The following is an 18,129-nucleotide window of genomic DNA, read 5'->3' as shown; positions in this document are numbered from 1 at the left end:
CTGTAATTATGCACAATGCACGTTAGGACAACAACAAAAAAAAAGGAATACCACCAATAATATTTGTTGAAGCAACTATCCACTTGGGTCCTGCTTCTCTCTTAGCCAACATTGTACTGCTTGGAGAGTAATGGATGAGATAATCAAGCCCTTATAGTATAGCATAAGGACTAGTTCTTATAGCAGCCTCAGAAACCCTCACTAACTTCAGTGAGGCTTTGTATTAGTGCAGAGATTTATCCATGTAGAACTAATTGCAGGACTGGAGCCTAAGTAGTAGACTGGTCTAGCTTTATTTGCTTGTTATCCAGTTGTCAAAATGTAGTGCTCATTAAGTGAAGAAACAAAGGGTCTAGATGGATTCTTTATGTCTGAGAAATGTTTCCCATAAAAAAAAATAATTAGTAACACTGCACTGGAATTCAAAATCTTAAAAGAAGGAAGTCTTAATACAGGTCTTCTGGGGCCTTTCTGCACTTTGTGGTTTACTTTCACTTACAGAATCATTTGTGCAAAATGCACTTCCTGAGTACACAAAATATTAATTAGGCTAAAATAAATGTCCTCCAAGCCTTCTGCTCAGTTCCACAGTGTGATCACCATGCTTTGTTCCAGGTATATTCGTAACACTTTTTTCTCAACCCTTAACATCTGCATTTCGAGACGTGTAACTTATCCAGCCTTCTGAGCTTCCCAGCAGGATGGTCAGACAGATATAAGCTACTAACATGGGAGACAGTTGTTTCTTCATGCCAACAAATGTCAATAAGCTAGTGTAGGACTATAATAATATATTTTAGCTGATAAAATTTTGGCATGAAAATATCTTCTGTATGGATTACAAATCTAAAATAATATTAAAAAAATAATAATAATTAAAAAAAAAAAACTTGCCAGAAAATAATCAAGAACTGGGATTGGACTATGCTAGACTATGTTGTGGTGTCTTCAGGACCTACCCAAGTTAAGTTTTATAAGGGAACTAGAATGCTCTGCTACCTATTGTAACTAAGGATACAGTTCCATGAAAAATATCAGGACAATGGAGTATTCCTGGTTGAAAAAACAACAACAACAACAACAAAACAGTCCCACTCTTCTTCAAGGCACATTTCTATCTGTCTCCTTGTGAAGCTAACAATGTTTGTGCAGCCATGTAAAAATATTACCTCAGTCAATTGACCTGGAAGCCAGTGAAATAAATCATTTCTACAGTAGAATTAACTATCTGATTCAACTTTCTATACAGACACAATTAGCCCAGATGCAGTGGGGTCCAGCCTAATAATGGACAGTGGGTGAGAACAGGTTTCACAGATATGGTTGATGCCTTGTCTTTGTGCCATCCAAGGTCACGCTGCATCTGGCTCTGAACAATCTGATCTGGTTGTAGATGTTCCTATTCACTGCAGGGGATCTGGATTAAGTGACCTCCAATGGTCCCTTTCAGTTCAACCTATAAATATGATGTTGAGTGGAGGAGGATAGCTGAGTTTCATCATTCATATGAATAAGGAGTGTTCCAGATACAGAAATGTTCTGCCTGCCTGGATATATAAAACCTACATCAGATAGGTGCCAAACCATTTAATGCTCAGTAAATTGTAATAAGTTATGTCAGTTAACCAAATAATTTACCAAATAAGCAAGTAAGGCCCTTGGTGCCAGGTGGAGGACGAAATCTTAGAAGTTGCAGCTGTGAACATGGGACTACACATAGCTTCCATAAACATTTCTCAAGCATCACTTATCTACTCCCAGTAAGATGAATGGTTTGAGACACACCCTCAACCTATTGTCTCAGATATTAAAACCCACAACTTAGTCATCCAGAAAGGCCCTCTCACTCAATTATCTGCTGCTTTGCAAATGCCTATGTGTCTGAAGGTGGGCATGTATAAAGCTACTCACATTGTGGTGCTGCTTTGCTGTGTGAAGGCCTAACCACAAGGGGATTCTCAGCTCATCTCCTGGTTATCTCACTCCATCTGAAGTATGTCTGCAAGAATAGGTCCTACAGAGAAGACAGGCATGGGCAAGACTTCTGAAGGCTGGTGGCTAGCATGGATATGCCTTGCATGTATGATTACATTCAGAATCCCAGAAGTCAAAGAATTCAGCCACAGTAGTAAGGACAGTTTCCTTTCATTAACAATCAAGATTACCTTTTACACAAAACCAGTTTATATAAAATAGTAATGAAAATATTATTCTGAATCTGTAAAAAGTAATTCTCTGCCTTCAGTAGAACTACTCATATAGGTAGTTGATAACTGAGAGCAGATTGAAGTGCAGTCTAGAGCATAACAAAAGCTGCATATTTTATAGTCAGCTTCGTCCAGTAATTACTGTACAGTTTATCATGTTCAGATGTTAATGCTGCTTCAGAGGATTAAATCACGACATCTTTTCTCTTTCTATAGGTGTAATCCTTGGATTTTCTCTCCGATCATATAAAATGAGCTATCGGGAAGTCAAGTACTTTTCATTTCCAGGAGAACTGCTCATGAGAATGCTGCAAATGCTGGTCCTGCCACTAATTGTATCCAGTTTAGTTACAGGTAAAAATGGATATTTTTTTCTATTAGCACTATAAAGATGCACCACACACCAAATAACAAAACATGGAACTATTTTAGGCACCATGTAGCAAAAGTTTTGAATGAATATACATAGAAATTAAAGATGTTTTTCCAAATTCCAAGACAATAAAACTCTATGTTACTATATGTAGCTGCTGTGATGTTGACTCTAGGCCAAGTTTTTCTCCTACTTTCTGAACAGCTGTTTTCTTCCACAATGTCCTACTGTTATCAAAGAGAATAAATCTTAGAAAAATGCTTCCAAAACCCAAGAAAGTTCCTCAGATATTGACTGAGGTCACTAACCTGTGAGATTGACCTGTAAAAAATTTATTTCCTGTTCAGTAACAGATTAGAAAAAAAAATAGGTGATAGATTATTTGGAAGAAACTTTCTATCAGTTCTGTTTTTCTTTCTTCTGGTTAGCAACTCTGTTGATCTTCATTACTGATCTGTTACCTCAGCTAGAGATACAATAATTTATTTTCCAATGTCAAGTAGACTTTGTCATTCCACTTATGCTTCATGGAAGCTCTAACATTTCTTTACAAATGTTCAGGATGCATCTGTGATGTGTTTACTCTGGCAATAACCTAAAGAAAGGAAAACAAAGACTAAGAAAATCAGTGATACAGTATGGAGAAAATACGACAATATTGTTCAGTCCTTGGGTCCAAACAGTGTTCTGCCTTCATTGTCAGAGGACCCTGAGGCCATCAGTTGTTCTCTGATTCATTGACACTCAAACATTTTGAAATTAGAATCTCCTCTTACAAATGCAAATGAGCACAGACACCATCTTTAAGGACATTAAAGACTGTATATATGGAAGCTGTTAATTTAACAGCAAAAAAAATTATCTAGGGTATTTACTGTTCTAATATCACTTGCCTTCACATATTTCATATGCTTGATTTACGCACACATTTTGTAAGGATACTGAAAGCTTAATGTATGCTGAAACTACACATACGTTTATGAATCTTGTATTGGAAACAATGATGGTTTTTATTCCCAGACAGTGTATATTCTACTGCTTGTAGAATAAGTCCTTGTTCTTTTCACATGCAAAACTCTTTGGGTTGTACAAGCATTGACAGAAGAACCATTAAGAGTGAAAAGAGAGAGATATATACCCTTTCTCAGTATCAGCTGAGACTCTGCTGCTTTTCTTGTTGATCCAATAAGACAAGAGATTTGATAGAATTCACTTACTTGCAAAAATCTGTAGAAACACTGTTCAGGTATAGACCTTCAGGTGCAGAGTCACAGATTTCAGAAGGAGTTGGTCTTGCACTAAAACAAGCTGATTTTGAGCAGTCTGGGAATGATCATCCACCCCTGTATTCAAACAATAATATTTTTTATGGTTTTTTTTTTTCTTTATGTAAAAATCATTTATGTTTTTATGTTGATTTTTTTGACAAAGAGAATTGTTGTCTATCTATGAGATTCATCTAATTATTGCGCAAATGCCTTGCAGTGCTGAGTGGGTTAATCTTAGAGTTTCATTTTATAATGGTAACATTTATAATTAGGGTGAGCTACAATATTCAGACTTCCTTAGTCTGGAAGGGAACAATCACAGAAAACCCAATGCAATTTGCAAATGGAAGATTTCATTCTGTTAAAAGAATTCTTAAATACGACATTATTGTGTCTTTTTTTTTTATGAACTACAAGAAATATCTCAGCTTCTTGCTAAAACATCTGGAAACATTTTTCTACAATGAACTGCACCTCATTTAGTCTAATAATAGTTTTAGAATATAAAGATGTACTTATATATCTGATGCAGAACTCTCATACTCACGTAAATACGAAGATATTATTCAATAATTAAATAACAATTAGCTTTGTGGCTATAATGTTGTACAATTGCATAAACAATGTTAGGTTGTTTGATACATCAGAAGCTAATTAATTGGATAAAAGTCTTATCCTTCTCAAATCATTTTTATAACTGCTCTGTGAATCATCCAAGAGCCAAATTTCTTATTTCCTTTATTTTATTTGGCAAGTGTAAACATATGATTCCTTCAGAGTCCTACATGTTGACAGCATAATATTATATGATGTTATAATATTACAGTATTTCTTCCCACTTCAATTTATCTGAATAAATATTTTTGCTGCTTGCAGGCATGGCAGTGTCTCCTAGACATGGTGTTCTGGGTTTCCATTTGTCTTCATGTGTATGCAGTGCAGTATATCTGGTTTTGAAGATGGCATCAGAACATAGAATCTTAGGAGTGTTAGAAACAGGTTCAGCATAAATACATTCCTTTGTCAATTTTTTGAAAGGTGAAGAAATTGGGATAAAAGGGAAATAATTATTATAGAAAGTATGGACTGTTACATAAGTGACAGATACATGTCGAAAGTGAAGCATTCTGTGCTCCAGCAGTTCTGACAGTCATCCACAGACTCTCATTAAGAAAACTGACTAAAAATAGTCACATTTCCCTATGGACTGTTTCAACTTTTTCTTGGAAGAAATAATCCCATTCAGAGATTTTTACTCACCTTTGACTTCTTATTTACCATTATTGTATGTGGCTCAAGCTGTTTTCTCCATGAGATTCTATCTTCTGTTTATTTTACCCGGCATATACTAATGTTTGCTTGGGAGAAAATTGAGGTTGTTTGCATACATTTCACCATACCTTTCCCCACCTCTTATTTTTTAAAGGAAAATAAGGTTATATGAATATCTGTATTCCTCATCTTTTATGGTTTGGGTACAAATCCTAGGCATACTCTATTCCAGTTTTTATTCTCTACAGTCTTCCAAATGTCAGAACACTTAAGTCAGCATTCTCAATCAGTATTTCTTACAAAGCCAAATTAGAGGCATAAACATGAGAGGTAGCATATATAGAGAAATAGAGAAAGTTTCTTTTATGAACTTTGGCCTGATTTCTAATACAAACACAACGCTAACAGATTTGTTCCATTTCTGCTTTGAATTTGCTGTAGTTATAGGAGTTCCAAACATTTCATACTTTTTTATTTTGCTGTAACTTGAAGCTTTTAACATAAACAATTTGCTAAACATAATTACTTTAAAACATACAATGTCCCTAAAAATTATGTAAATTAAGTACATACACATGTACTAACAATTCAGCTCATTATGGAAAAGCCAAAGACTGCTAAATTTGCACCAGCCTTAAAAAAGACTATACCTTAACATTTTTGAGCTCTTACAGCAAGAATGTCATGCAATTAAAATTACATCTCATAAAACTATCCCACGAGTTTGGTCTGCCTGTTTTATTTAGTAAGTTTACAAAAATGAGTAATGACGTGTCTCCATAAAAAGTATAATTAGAACATAACATTTGTTAAAAATTGAAACTAAACAAGCTTTCTAATACCTATTTGCAAATATTTTGCTCAATTCTGGTCACAGCTTTGTCCTTGAAATTTTGGAGGCTTGGACCATTACGTTTAAATGCAAGCAACCAAATTAAATCAAGTGAATTTTGTTCAGGTATATTTGTCTGGTGAAATACAGCAGAGCGTGAAAAGCCCAGTCAAGCTGCATATTGCACAAACTAAATAGGAAAGTATCCTACTGAAAAAGTTACTAGCTTAAGTCAACCTGGGCAAAGAGAAAAGGAATGTGGAAAGAGCAATAATATGAGCAAGCAAAGATACTGATAGCATTTACCACTACATGCTGTGGAAAAAGCTGACAAAGTGCGGAGACCTGGACTTTCCATATGTGGATGCATGCTAACTCACCTCAGAAGTACATATGATGCTCTTAATTTCAGTTCTCATTTGTCATTTAGCATTATCATCATTTGTTGCAGACAATTAAAGATGCTTTAAATGACCTATAATGGAGCAAAGGGAACATTCTATGAAACAAGTGAACACATATTTAATTGTTGAAAAGCCAGATTTTGCCTGAAGAAATGTATGGATGTAAATTGTGGAAAACTGTTGCTGTGAAACCTTGTGCAACGTTATGCAAGTCATGTTGCCCTTTTGTATCTGTGATTTCTTTATCTTTTCAGATGTAGTGCTGGCAAAGATTTTTTAATAGCGTTACTAAGTAGAAGACTACATATGCTGGAAATTTTAACCGAGACATATTTGTCCTGGCTCAGCAGGCACAAAGAGTATAGAAATTCTAGTTATATCACTGTGTAAATGGAAATAAACTTGAGCAAATAAGTACAGCAATAATGGTATGAGGCCAACCCTGAGACAGTTGCTATGGAAATACAATTCCCAAAGTTACCTGGTGATGGTTTTCAGCCAGCTATGATGATATCACCAAAAATCAAATGTGCATAAATGGACCATGGAACATAATTTTTTTACTTGATCTCACAAGAATATATTACTCATGAAGTTAAAATTAATTTCTCCTGAAGTTGGCATGTGGTATGATGGTCATACAATAGTTTGTATGATATGGAGCTGCAGTACATTAGCATAACCTTCCACTGAGAGCAGCTCTACCTATTTCCCAATACATATATAATTCCAGAAAATACTACAGTTCTGAGTTACTGAATTTAAGAAATTAGGGTATATATCTGCTTTTCTGATGTTAGGCATGAGGTAGTAATTGACCTATCAAGGGTGAGTGGATGCAAGTTCTATTAGCTTTCAACAATATACCCTTCTGCTGGAAAAATATTAACACTTTTTTATTTAGATATGCACTATGTTCTCTATAAACATATTAAATAAATGGCACTGAACATAAAGGAGAAGGCTAGGAATCCACTCTTGTTTTGTGGAAGCAGGAGCAATTCTGAGTTAAGTCCTGAATTAGTTCTAGTGAGCTCATGTCTACTCAGTGACAAGTCTGCTTTGGAATAAATACTATCACTTACTATAATGTTTCAAGCGCTGTCTGCTACTGACAAGTGTATCGATATATGGAGTATCTCTTTGATTTCTGTATGTAGAAAAATGGATTTAATTCATACTAATATTCTACTGAGGTTTATCACATCAGGTTTCCAGAGAGGGAACAAATATTATCAAGCCAGCATTATCTTTCATCCAGGGAGAAAAAGGAGATGCTAAGAGTAATTCCCTTTAATTCATTCTACCAGAACAGACCCATAAATATCTCATGTACCCACAGGAAAGATGGAAGCCTAAAATATTAGCAAAAAATCAATCTCACTCTTCTGTGTTTCAGTTTGAGAAATATATTCCTGATTCAGTTCTAATAGTTCATACTCAGTAACTAAATAAATTTGGCAGTGTTCATTCGATTTACTTGCTTACCAGAACAATAAACCTATTTTCCAAATTCTAATTTAATTTTTTCAACTATTCCAGAATTTGCTGATTTTTGTATGTCCTAAAGAAATTATTTCAGAAATCAAAACAATCAAAGGAAATCGTATACTGATCTTAGTTGACTCTAGGTGTGGACTAAAACCAGAACTGACAGATTGCCTATGAGGAGAGCAACTTTTGAGTTGTCACTGTATTTCAGCTGCCTATATATATACTGGAAGCTTTCTACAGAGGAATACCATAGACATCTCCTACAGTATTACAGTATAGAAACCAGTCTTTGAATGTCCTAAGAACATTAGATTTTTTTCCTGAGCCTTTCTTTAACATTTTGAAAATGTTATTCAGGGAAAAACTTACCTTCTTTTTATGGCAACTTTTCCACCTTCCCACTCCACCATAGTACTATGAAAGCATGTTAAGGTAGTGAAAGCTAAATTGAATGGCAAATTCAATTTTATATGCTTGTACATTTCACATACAGAACAGCTAATACACTCTTATAGGCACATACACAATTTGCATAGCTGATGACAGTGCTCTCCAATTTGAATAGCCAAATCTTTCTTTTCCACCAAAGAAAGAAAATTCACTCTTTGATTCATGTGCCTTCAAAATCAAGACTGACTTAAAACATGGCCTAGCAAGTTGTCAGATTTATAAAGACCCATTCATCTTGTAACGGAAATCCCCTGAAGGAATAAAGAAACAACTGAAGAAATATTACTATAAAAGTTCTGTACAGGTCCAAGTTGGGTAACCATTTTGTCTTATATTAATGTATCTGTGGTAGATTAGGGTCAGCAGCAGCTAAAAATCTACAACCAATTTGGTAAAAAAGCATTTCTATTAACTTTTTTCATGGAAGTAAAAGGAAGAAGCTATAATCAACATCTTTCCACTGTCTGTATTACTGTTTAAACCAAATGGTTATCAGTTGTAATCTATAGACTCCAATGATCATTAGACATACAGTAAGAGATGAAAAGGTTAGAACGCTCTTTACACAGTCTTTAAAGGAACACAGGCAAGACAAATTTAATAACTATGTCATGTAATTCTTAAGCAACTTGGTCAAAAGCTCTTAGCAGTTAAAAAAAGTAGGACACTTATATTTTGGAAAATCAGATAAAAAGTTGAAAACCATTCAGTACCTAGAAGCATCAAAACATAAACGTTCATAAGACTAACACTAGTGATGATGATCTCATTTCTCAACACTTTTGCAAAATAAATTATCCAGAATCAATCTTCACAAGAATTGAGGGAGAAAGTCGAAGTGAACTCTGATACCACTAAAAATAAGTCAGTGAGAGCATAGACAAAATTACTGCATATAGTGTTGCTACATACAATAAAATCTGCTTTTATCTTAAATAAAACCTAAGCATTATAAACAGCATCCAGCAGTGGAAAGAAAGAAGGAAAGCTTTGGAAGCATTATTTTTTGCAAACAGTAATGCGCAAACAACAAGAATTTTCAAAATGAAAGTCTGTAATACTTAAGAAGGCAAAATTAAAAAGAACCTCTAAAATAATTTGAGTTTGCTAATAGCACTTAATTAAATGCTATTCAAATTTCACTGCAAAATACAGATTTGTTCAATGGAACAGCACTTGTAGCTGTTTCACAGACTACTGTATAACTGGATGTTACATGCTGCCATTCATTTTGCATTCTCCATGGATTTCCAGTTGAGTTGATGATAGGAAGTAATCTCCCAGCCATAAAGGCTTTGTTTTGATTTTTTATCTTACTTCAAATGCATAAAAAAGTTTCCCTGCTAACAGGCAAGTCGCTGCAGAATAAAAAGCAATAACTAGTTGAAGAACTTGTAGCAAACATCTTGCTTGAGCACTTATGAACTCTGTTAAAACCACACTTACTTTTTATTAATATTTCCATGTCCACTTGTTTCCTATTCCCATCAAAGATACAAAGACTGAAAATAAAAAAAAAAAAGGAAAGGACAGGAAAAAAAGGAAAAGGAAAAGGAAAAGGAAAAGGAAAAGGAAAAGGAAAAGGAAAAGGAAAAGGAAAAGGAAAAGGAAAAGGAAAAGGAAAAGGAAAAGGAAAAGGAAAAGGAAAAGGAAAAGGAAAAGGAAAAGGAAAAGGAAAAGGAAAAGAAAAAAGAAAAAAGAAAAAAGAAAAAAGAAAAAAGAAAAAAGAAAAAAGAAAAAAGAAAAAAGAAAAAAGAAAAAGAAAAAAACACTTTACCTGATAAGGAAAAACCAATACCAAATTATTTAATGCAAAATTAGCTGCAAAAGTCTCCTTAACTGTTCAGGCATTAGGACTCAGAGCTAGTATTTTATTCATTATAGTGAAGACAAAAGCTGTAAAGAATGATGTTTTCAATAGTGAATGACTGTGATAAAACAGCAGATGAGCAGTGCCAAGTGCAACGTAATACACCTGGGAAAGGTGACCATACTACAGCCATACTACACCTAATCATTAGTTCTTAATTGGCCATTAGTACACAGGAAAGAATTCTCAGACTCGCCATGAACGGTACGGAGCAAGTAACAATGCTTACTGGTGGTATAGAGTTCCAGTGAAATACAAGCAGGGATTAACAGACTACAATTTTTGGCTTGGAAAAGATAAAACTGGAGTGGAAGATTGCCATAAAAGTCTACAGAAATCATAAATCATTTTCAGAGGTATAGATGTAGTAGTTACTGTATCTCATAATGATTTTTTCATAATAAAGGAAATATGGGATGTCCAATTAAATAGTTTGGGAGCACATTTATAATAAAGGATGTACTTCTTCACTTAGAGCAGAATTAAATTGTGATGCAAATTGGCACGTCAGAAGTTTACCATTTTGAAACAAAGCTGGAGAGTTTACAGATACAGCTGTTGATGATTATTAAGCTTGCAGCTTTAGTTTTCCTACTTCTTTCACCTCATTACCTCTAGTTTGAACACTGTGATCTGCATCCCTGTTTCCTATGTGTGAATATAATACAGCTCCAACATATTTACTTCCTTGTCACTTTGTCTCTGCTTTAATGGAGACTGCACAAAGATAATTGCCACAACCACTCATGAAGACCAGAAACATCTAAACAGTCAAGAATGTTCCCTCAATCAAGAATGTTTCTGGGGGTGCAATTTAGGGACACCAGGAACACTACTAGGAGTACTTGCACACCAGCACAAGTAATGCTTATCATCCTTTCATCAGAGTTATAAAATCTGACAGACACAAATTACTTCCTGAATCACTGCATCAGCTGCTCTGATCATTGCTGAAGGACCCACTCCAAGTTAAGCCCTTTGTGCATAAGCAGGATGTTTTCAGCTCTCAGGAGACTGTAATGTAATCATCAGGCCCTCTACCTTTGTTTTTTCTCCTTATTCTTTTTATTTATATTTATATTGGGCAATTCGTGATCTTTAATGTACTATTTTGATTAAATTTTCAAATGTAATTTCCAGATTTACTATATGCTGCCCTTCAAACATATCTATCTGTTATAAAAGTCTGTAAAATAGGATTATCTTTACTGGAGGCATTTGTTGTCTTTTGATAGCACTGCTGGATGTCCCACCTGAATTCTTGAGCAATTCTGAACTAGGGACATCAGTAAGCACCATAGGAACTACAAGACTCAAGCCTTGGGTCTGGATTCCAGTAAAGTATCTGATTACCTAGAAGAGTAGGATGACTGCTCCACTAGTTGTTCCTCATTCACCGCTGTTGGAGGTTGAAGAGGAAAAACAGAAAAACTCAGGACAGAAATTTCTAACTGAGGAACGATCTTTTGAGATTGAAGTTATAATAAAGAGACAGTAACATCTGTCATTTGAACCATATGATACTGTCATGGAGCAGATTCTGTGTCCTCTACAATTCCTTCAACCCAGGTGCTCCTGTTAGTGCACATTTTTTTCTTTACTATTTCTTCTTTGCTGCAATGAATATATTATACAGCCTCCAATTTAGCCCTTGAGAAACAAAAGCAACAACACATAAACAGTGCCGTTGCATATAGAATTCAGATCATCGCAAAAGATATCACTGCCAAGTATTTAAGAACTTGCTTTGTTGCTAGGAATAACTTCGTAGTTGTCTCATAGCTCTTTTTCATAGCTGATAACTTCTTGCAGACCTGTGAAACAGTGTGATAATTTTTCCTTATTCGTCTGTTGCAATGTTGTTGCCAGATGTGCCTGAGGCAGGCAAAATGTTTGCTGAAAAAGGAGTCTCCTTGCAGAGCTGTCAGCCTGCTTAATTTGGGTGAAAAGTCTCATGATGTCAACTTTTTCAGGCTCACATAATCTAATCTGGTTTTCTTCATGTCCACCAACCCAGTGTGCAACTCATTGCTGTTACACTGCTAGGGCTTTATGCAGAACTCCTGCATCATTCTAGCAATCTCAGAAAACACTGTTTTGGTTTGGTTTGGTTTGGTTTGGTTTTTTTAGGTAGTTTGATGTTGGTGATGGTTAATTCTAGGTAGTTTTAGATTTGGATAGGTCTGTCCATATTCTGCTATTTCTCTGCACTGCATCAGACACCTTACTGGGGCCACTCTGATGACACTTTTCCCCATTTGCATGAAGTCTTTTTCCTTTTATTCTCTAGGGTTTGATCTTGCCCTGGTTTGACCAAATAGAGTGAAATCACTGATACATACCACAGCAATGGCAATTATATTCATTCTAAATCTCCATCTGCTTGCCTATAGCAGGTAGCAAACACCATTTGAATTCCAGAAGTGGGGAGAAATTCTTGTGGGCCATTGATTGTTCTCATAAGTAGCTAGCTTTTCTCAGAATTTCTCAGGTCAGCAGTGGTGGTACATATAGCTTTTCTCAACTCTGCAGAGAGTTTGTCAGTGCAAGAGATGGTCCTGCTCTCTGAAAGAAGGACATGTGCAATTCATGCAAACATGAATTCCTACAAGTTTTGTACACATAGTGGAACAGGGACGATTTATATTTAACTCTCAATTACTTCTTTTGAGAAAACACTTGTATTTTCTAAAATGGTAAGGGAAACTGCTGGGACTGTAAGCTCTTAAATCTTGATTACTCAGCAAACAAGATGAAAATACCCCATGTATTTATTCTGTAGATATTTTCTTGAAGATGTTCTTTTACTCTGCAGGAGTCTATCAAAACCAGCTGTACAAATGGTGGGCTACAAAAGGAAGTAAAAACTATTAGGACATGGAAAAATTTGTGCAAATAAATAAATAAATAAATTGTTTCATTATTTATGTTACCATATAGGAAACTGGAACCTCTTACAGTTTTAAACAATTGAATAGCAATTCAATTCAAATTCTGAATAAGTAACATAGGAATAAAGAAAACTATAGAGCATTCAAGTCCAATGCCTTCAAAAGCATTCAAATCTTAATGTCATTTTAAAGACTTATCTTTTACAGAAGTGAAGTATCTAAGCAAATGAACACTAGCTGTGAAGTAAAACTTAAAAATATATTCTGAATATATTCAAAACATTCAGCATTCAGACAACAAAAATATTTGTTTTACAAAATGCCAATTTTTAAGTTACTCCAATACTTGGAAAGCATGAGTTGTAACTCCTAAGTAGTTAGTTATTGATTCTAGTATATTTTTTAGGCAGTATTAATGCACACTACTTCATTGAAGTGTTTGAATGACCTTATGGATCCTAAGTTGTGAATTTTCCTCAGATCAGTGTGTTTTCAGAATCAGAATCAGGTTTTCAGTAATTCTGTATTAAACTGAATTCACATTTTTTCAAATAACTACACCTTTTTGCCTTCAGATAATTGTGCAAATTGGTCTTTACTGGTGATTGATAAGAAAAAGAAAAATACAGCATAGTAGTACTGTATTTGCACTAGAATTAATATGCTCCATAAACAGCTCTTGGCTGCTTGAATGCTAACCCTAAATGTCTACTTTACTCTGACATTCACCACCCACTTCTAACTTAGATTTGAATATTTGATAATATCAGAAATTCTCTATTGAAAATGGTTCTTTTTCAGAACTAGAGACACAATAGGTTTTGGTCAAGAGTTCACTTAATGAATGGATGTTTCCTCAGTAAATACATTCTTGCACTGAAAATCAACCTTCGCCTGTATTTACAATCACAGTACATATTAGCTCTCAGAATCTAGTAAAAAAGGCTTGAGAATGTTAGCTTACTAAGCCTGCTAATGTCTGTCTCAAGACTAATGAATCTGTAAAGAAACTGCATCCATAAGGAGAAAAGGAAAATAAACTTTTCAAATTCAAGATAAGATGTTTAATAGTTTCCTTAAATGTAAACAGGATTCTCTTTCTTAAAACATAACAGTCCAAAAATAACACATATATTAAAAATAAATAAATAAATAAATATAAAAATAAAAATAAAGTCTCTTTCATCTGTTTAGTTTTAATACATCTGATACTTTCTTTGGTACCCCAGACTTCTCATAGAAATCCATATCTTCAGCTCTGCCTGCAAAAACAGATGATACCCAGATGGCAACTGTATAGCACTTGAATCATGCAAGTCAGAACCCTTTTCCAGCCCTGCTTAGCACTACAAGATTCCAGAAAAGAGAAGAATAATATTATTAAAAAGTACTCTTTGCTACTGTTAGGCATTCCAGAGGAAGTCTCCACTTCTTTCCATTGCCTCCTAGAAGTCTGTAAGGTGGAGAAGGACAAAGCAAAATATGTACAGCTTTGATGTTGCAAGGCTATAACTGAATCAGTGACCCAGAGTTCAAGAGGTCGCCGAAACAAAGGAGAGAAGAGAAGGAAAACAAAAGCCTGTTCACATGAAACTCCAACCCCACACTTTCATAACAAGTTCTCAGAACAGCCTTAACATCATTACTGAACTATGAAAAAAAGACCAAAGTATAAAGGCAATTCAAAGCATAATTGACTCATTGCAGTGAAGTAAAGACTTCTCAGTATACATATGACATGTTACCAGAACTTAAATTCACAGATAAGATATAAGTTTTCTCTAAGATTCATCTGTTATTTACCATTAAATTATTGGGGTAGATATAAATTAAATCACTCCTATAGCCTGCAATAAATAAATAAATAAATAAAATGCTCATATCATCTCCTGAATTAGAATGTCCTTATTTAATATTGAGAGATTATCTGATGGGTTACAGCTGATATTTTAAAAGTCTGCTATTTCATACATTTGAAAATATTACACCATTTTTTTTCTAATATGCATACATGGAATCCCTAACTCTTTAGACAGATGCTGTTATACCTGATAAGAGAAGTCTCAGGATGGTTTTAGTTTCATTATTAAAAGATTATCCCAGTTCTGACATTATTTAAAACTTTATGTGTACAATTTTTATTACCAGATCCAATCTAATGTGATTCTTTGAAAAAAGATAAACTAAAAATACTCCAAACTGTCTTACTAGTTACTGTTCTGCAGTTTCTAATGCAAATTGTGATGCGGAGTAATGAAAGAGATGACAAGGACCAAATATGTATTCCTTTTTAACATAAACAGATAACACTATTTAGTAGTGCATATTATTTGTATTATCAGAGGGACAGATGTCCCACTACACTAGGTATTGCACCAAAGCCACTATGATTTCGGCAGCAATATCTTTCAGGACAAACTTCCCCAAACTGAGAGGATGTCTAAACTGCTGACTTCAGTGTTCTTGATAGACAATTAAGATATTTTTCTGTTGGTTCAAAGAATTGGATGGCAACAGCAGTATAGACTTATCAAGTGAATGCAGATAGTACTAAAACTTGGGAGAAATTAAATTTATACATGAGGTGTGAGAAGAGAAAAATCAGGGAACAAAATGAAGGCCAATCAAGAATGGCAAAATGAAACATACATAATATCGGGACAGAAAAAAACACCCAAACCAGTAAAAACAGAAAAAATACCTGGCAAATGGAAAGGAATGTAATAAACGAAAAGGATTACAAGAACGTGTAAACACCACTAGGGTTTCTGTAACACAGACAAAAAAGAAAGCAACAGGTCCATGAGCAGCTCAGATACAGTTTTGTGGAAGGTAGGTAAAAGTGCAGCAAAAAGATGAACTGGGAGCCTGAAGGTAAACTGAAAGTTTATCACCTTGGGATTGGACATAGATGAACCAGTCAGTAATAAGACAGTGTAGCTTTGATTATTTGGGAACAGGTATAAATAGTACCTACCACAACAACAAAAACTATGCAGGATTCTTTAATGAGTGGGCGGTTGCTGCAGTAACCCCAGATTACTCCAAAAAATTGAGTACTGTTCACACATCTCCAGGCAACGTTTCACAGTTCTTTTCAAAGTTACCTTAATATTGCTGAATTAGCAAAGAAAGATACCTCAAGGTTCAAAAAAACTGTGCTAAAATTAAAATGCAAGGAGGAACCCAATGGCCAGGTTGTTATCATATGCTTTAGAAACACAATGTCATTAGTTCAAATGTTAGTTGAGTACCATCCAACTGAGCAAAATGTCTTTCCAAATCATGGATGCTGCATGAATTCAACCAGTTTCAGACAATCACACAAATAAACGACACTATGCTTCAATAGAGTATATTGTTGAATATTTTAGTAAAGAAGCCAAGAGTTGGCTGGCCCATGATACTGCATCACATCTTGTGTGAGAAGGTGATGCCTCTAGCATGTTATAGATTGATATATAACTTGTTAGATGCCTCTAACAAGTTATAGATTGGTACAATCCCATACACCAAATCCAGTGTCATTTTGTACAAATATATATATATATATATATATATAATCTTGCCCCTCTCTCTAAAATAATGTTCATTTCATTTCTTAGCAATTCATCAGAAGTGTCTCTTCAGATACCCACATCATATGTAAAAGCAAATGCATTTTTCTGTTAGACTGCAGCACTGACTACTGTTCCTTTAGGTATATCTTCAGTCTTGTATCTATGTGTTAAAGTATGTCATACTATTTTTTTCAGTAGTGGCCAAAGTTGACCAGGAGTGCATTAGTATAGTAAATTACTTACAGATTCATTATGTGGTATGCAGTGACTGTACATTCGTGGAATATTGCTCAATAAGTTCTGCACATAATAAAAAACTTGTCTTTGAAAGGCTCCAGGCACAGTTTGCCAAAACTCAGATGTGAATTTTAGCAGATTAAAAGCTTCCACGTGTATTTTAAGATACTGCTTTTATGGATCACTAAGTAATGTGCTTAGCATCATTCAGAAGTGAACGGCATCCTTGTCAATGGCATTTTGCCAGAATACATTACAGTCTGTGTTTAAAGTAGATATTTTTTTACAATATGTTCAGAATAAGTGAAAAGTGGTATTTTCATCCTTGGGTAGAGCTCTGTTACTACAAAAGTGGTAGTTACTAGTGTATTTACTTCAGTCTTGTAACTGCAGGTCCTGTATGATTTGAGGTACCCTAATGTGTTTGGGAGCTGCCACAATGAACATTTTCTGATCAAACTGTCATAACTTACATATTACATTATGTTTTTCCTTATGCAAATTTTATGTGATTATTGTTTTACTTGTGATACAGAAAATGAGCAGCTTCATGCCCAACAGAAGAATCCAATTTTTCAGGGAAGTTTGGTCCAAACGTCTGGACCCAAAATTATGTCTTTTTCAAATCGCACTGTGCAGGTAGTAGCAGTGTTTTGTTACCAAAAAAATGTGAGCTGCTATTTTCTGTGTTCCTGAGCCTCTGATTCTTGGCTTGAATACAGTCAGTCCTTTGTACTGTGTTATTACAATGAGGTAACCAAAGAAAGAGAGTCTTGGTTTGAGACTGTCAGCTGTTACTAATCACTGCTCCATGGCTTGCTGTGAATCCCTGCTTGCTTCTCCCTCCTGCTCTGCTTAGCACACATAAAGAAGATAAATTACTCCCTAGTTTCCCTTCAAAAAGCATATTGTTTGGCACATTCCAATACTGTGAGCAAAAGATGGAATAATGTGAAGAGTTAAATGGGTATCTAAACAGGCCCACAGCAGGCTTCTTCTCAAGCAGATGTGAGGTTCAGGAAATGTCTCTCTCCAAACATATTCTGGTACCTTGTAACCCCTGACAGTAAATCAATGACAGTCTTCAGGACAGTACAGCATATTCCTGTAAGAGATTTTCTTCTCTAATTTGCACATCACTGGTGCACAGTAAATGCAGTATCTATGTGCTATTTACCTATTTTAGTTTAGTGGAGGCTGTGGTACATTGATGCCTGCATATCATCTAGCTACAGCCACAGCCTAGGGAGGCTTCTTGATTTCTCTGCCTT

General features: G+C 34.9%; 1 protein-coding gene across 1 annotated transcript in view; it reads left to right on the top strand.

Annotated features, from left to right (window-relative positions):
* SLC1A3 (solute carrier family 1 member 3) overlaps positions 1-18,129 on the top strand; it is a 59,530-nt gene that overhangs the window by 17,830 nt on the left and 23,571 nt on the right. Inside the window, exon 3 of the mRNA XM_065739985.1 lies at positions 2,424-2,561. Coding sequence (XP_065596057.1) covers positions 2,424-2,561 — 138 coding nt within the window. The remainder of the gene's footprint in view (positions 1-2,423; positions 2,562-18,129) is intronic.

Source organism: Cyrtonyx montezumae, unplaced genomic scaffold, assembly GCF_038088225.1.
Source record: "Cyrtonyx montezumae isolate F1298 unplaced genomic scaffold, pur_monq_1.0 scaffold_25, whole genome shotgun sequence".
Lineage (NCBI taxonomy): Eukaryota > Metazoa > Chordata > Aves > Galliformes > Odontophoridae > Cyrtonyx > Cyrtonyx montezumae.
This window is presented reverse-complemented; position numbering and strand designations above follow the sequence as displayed.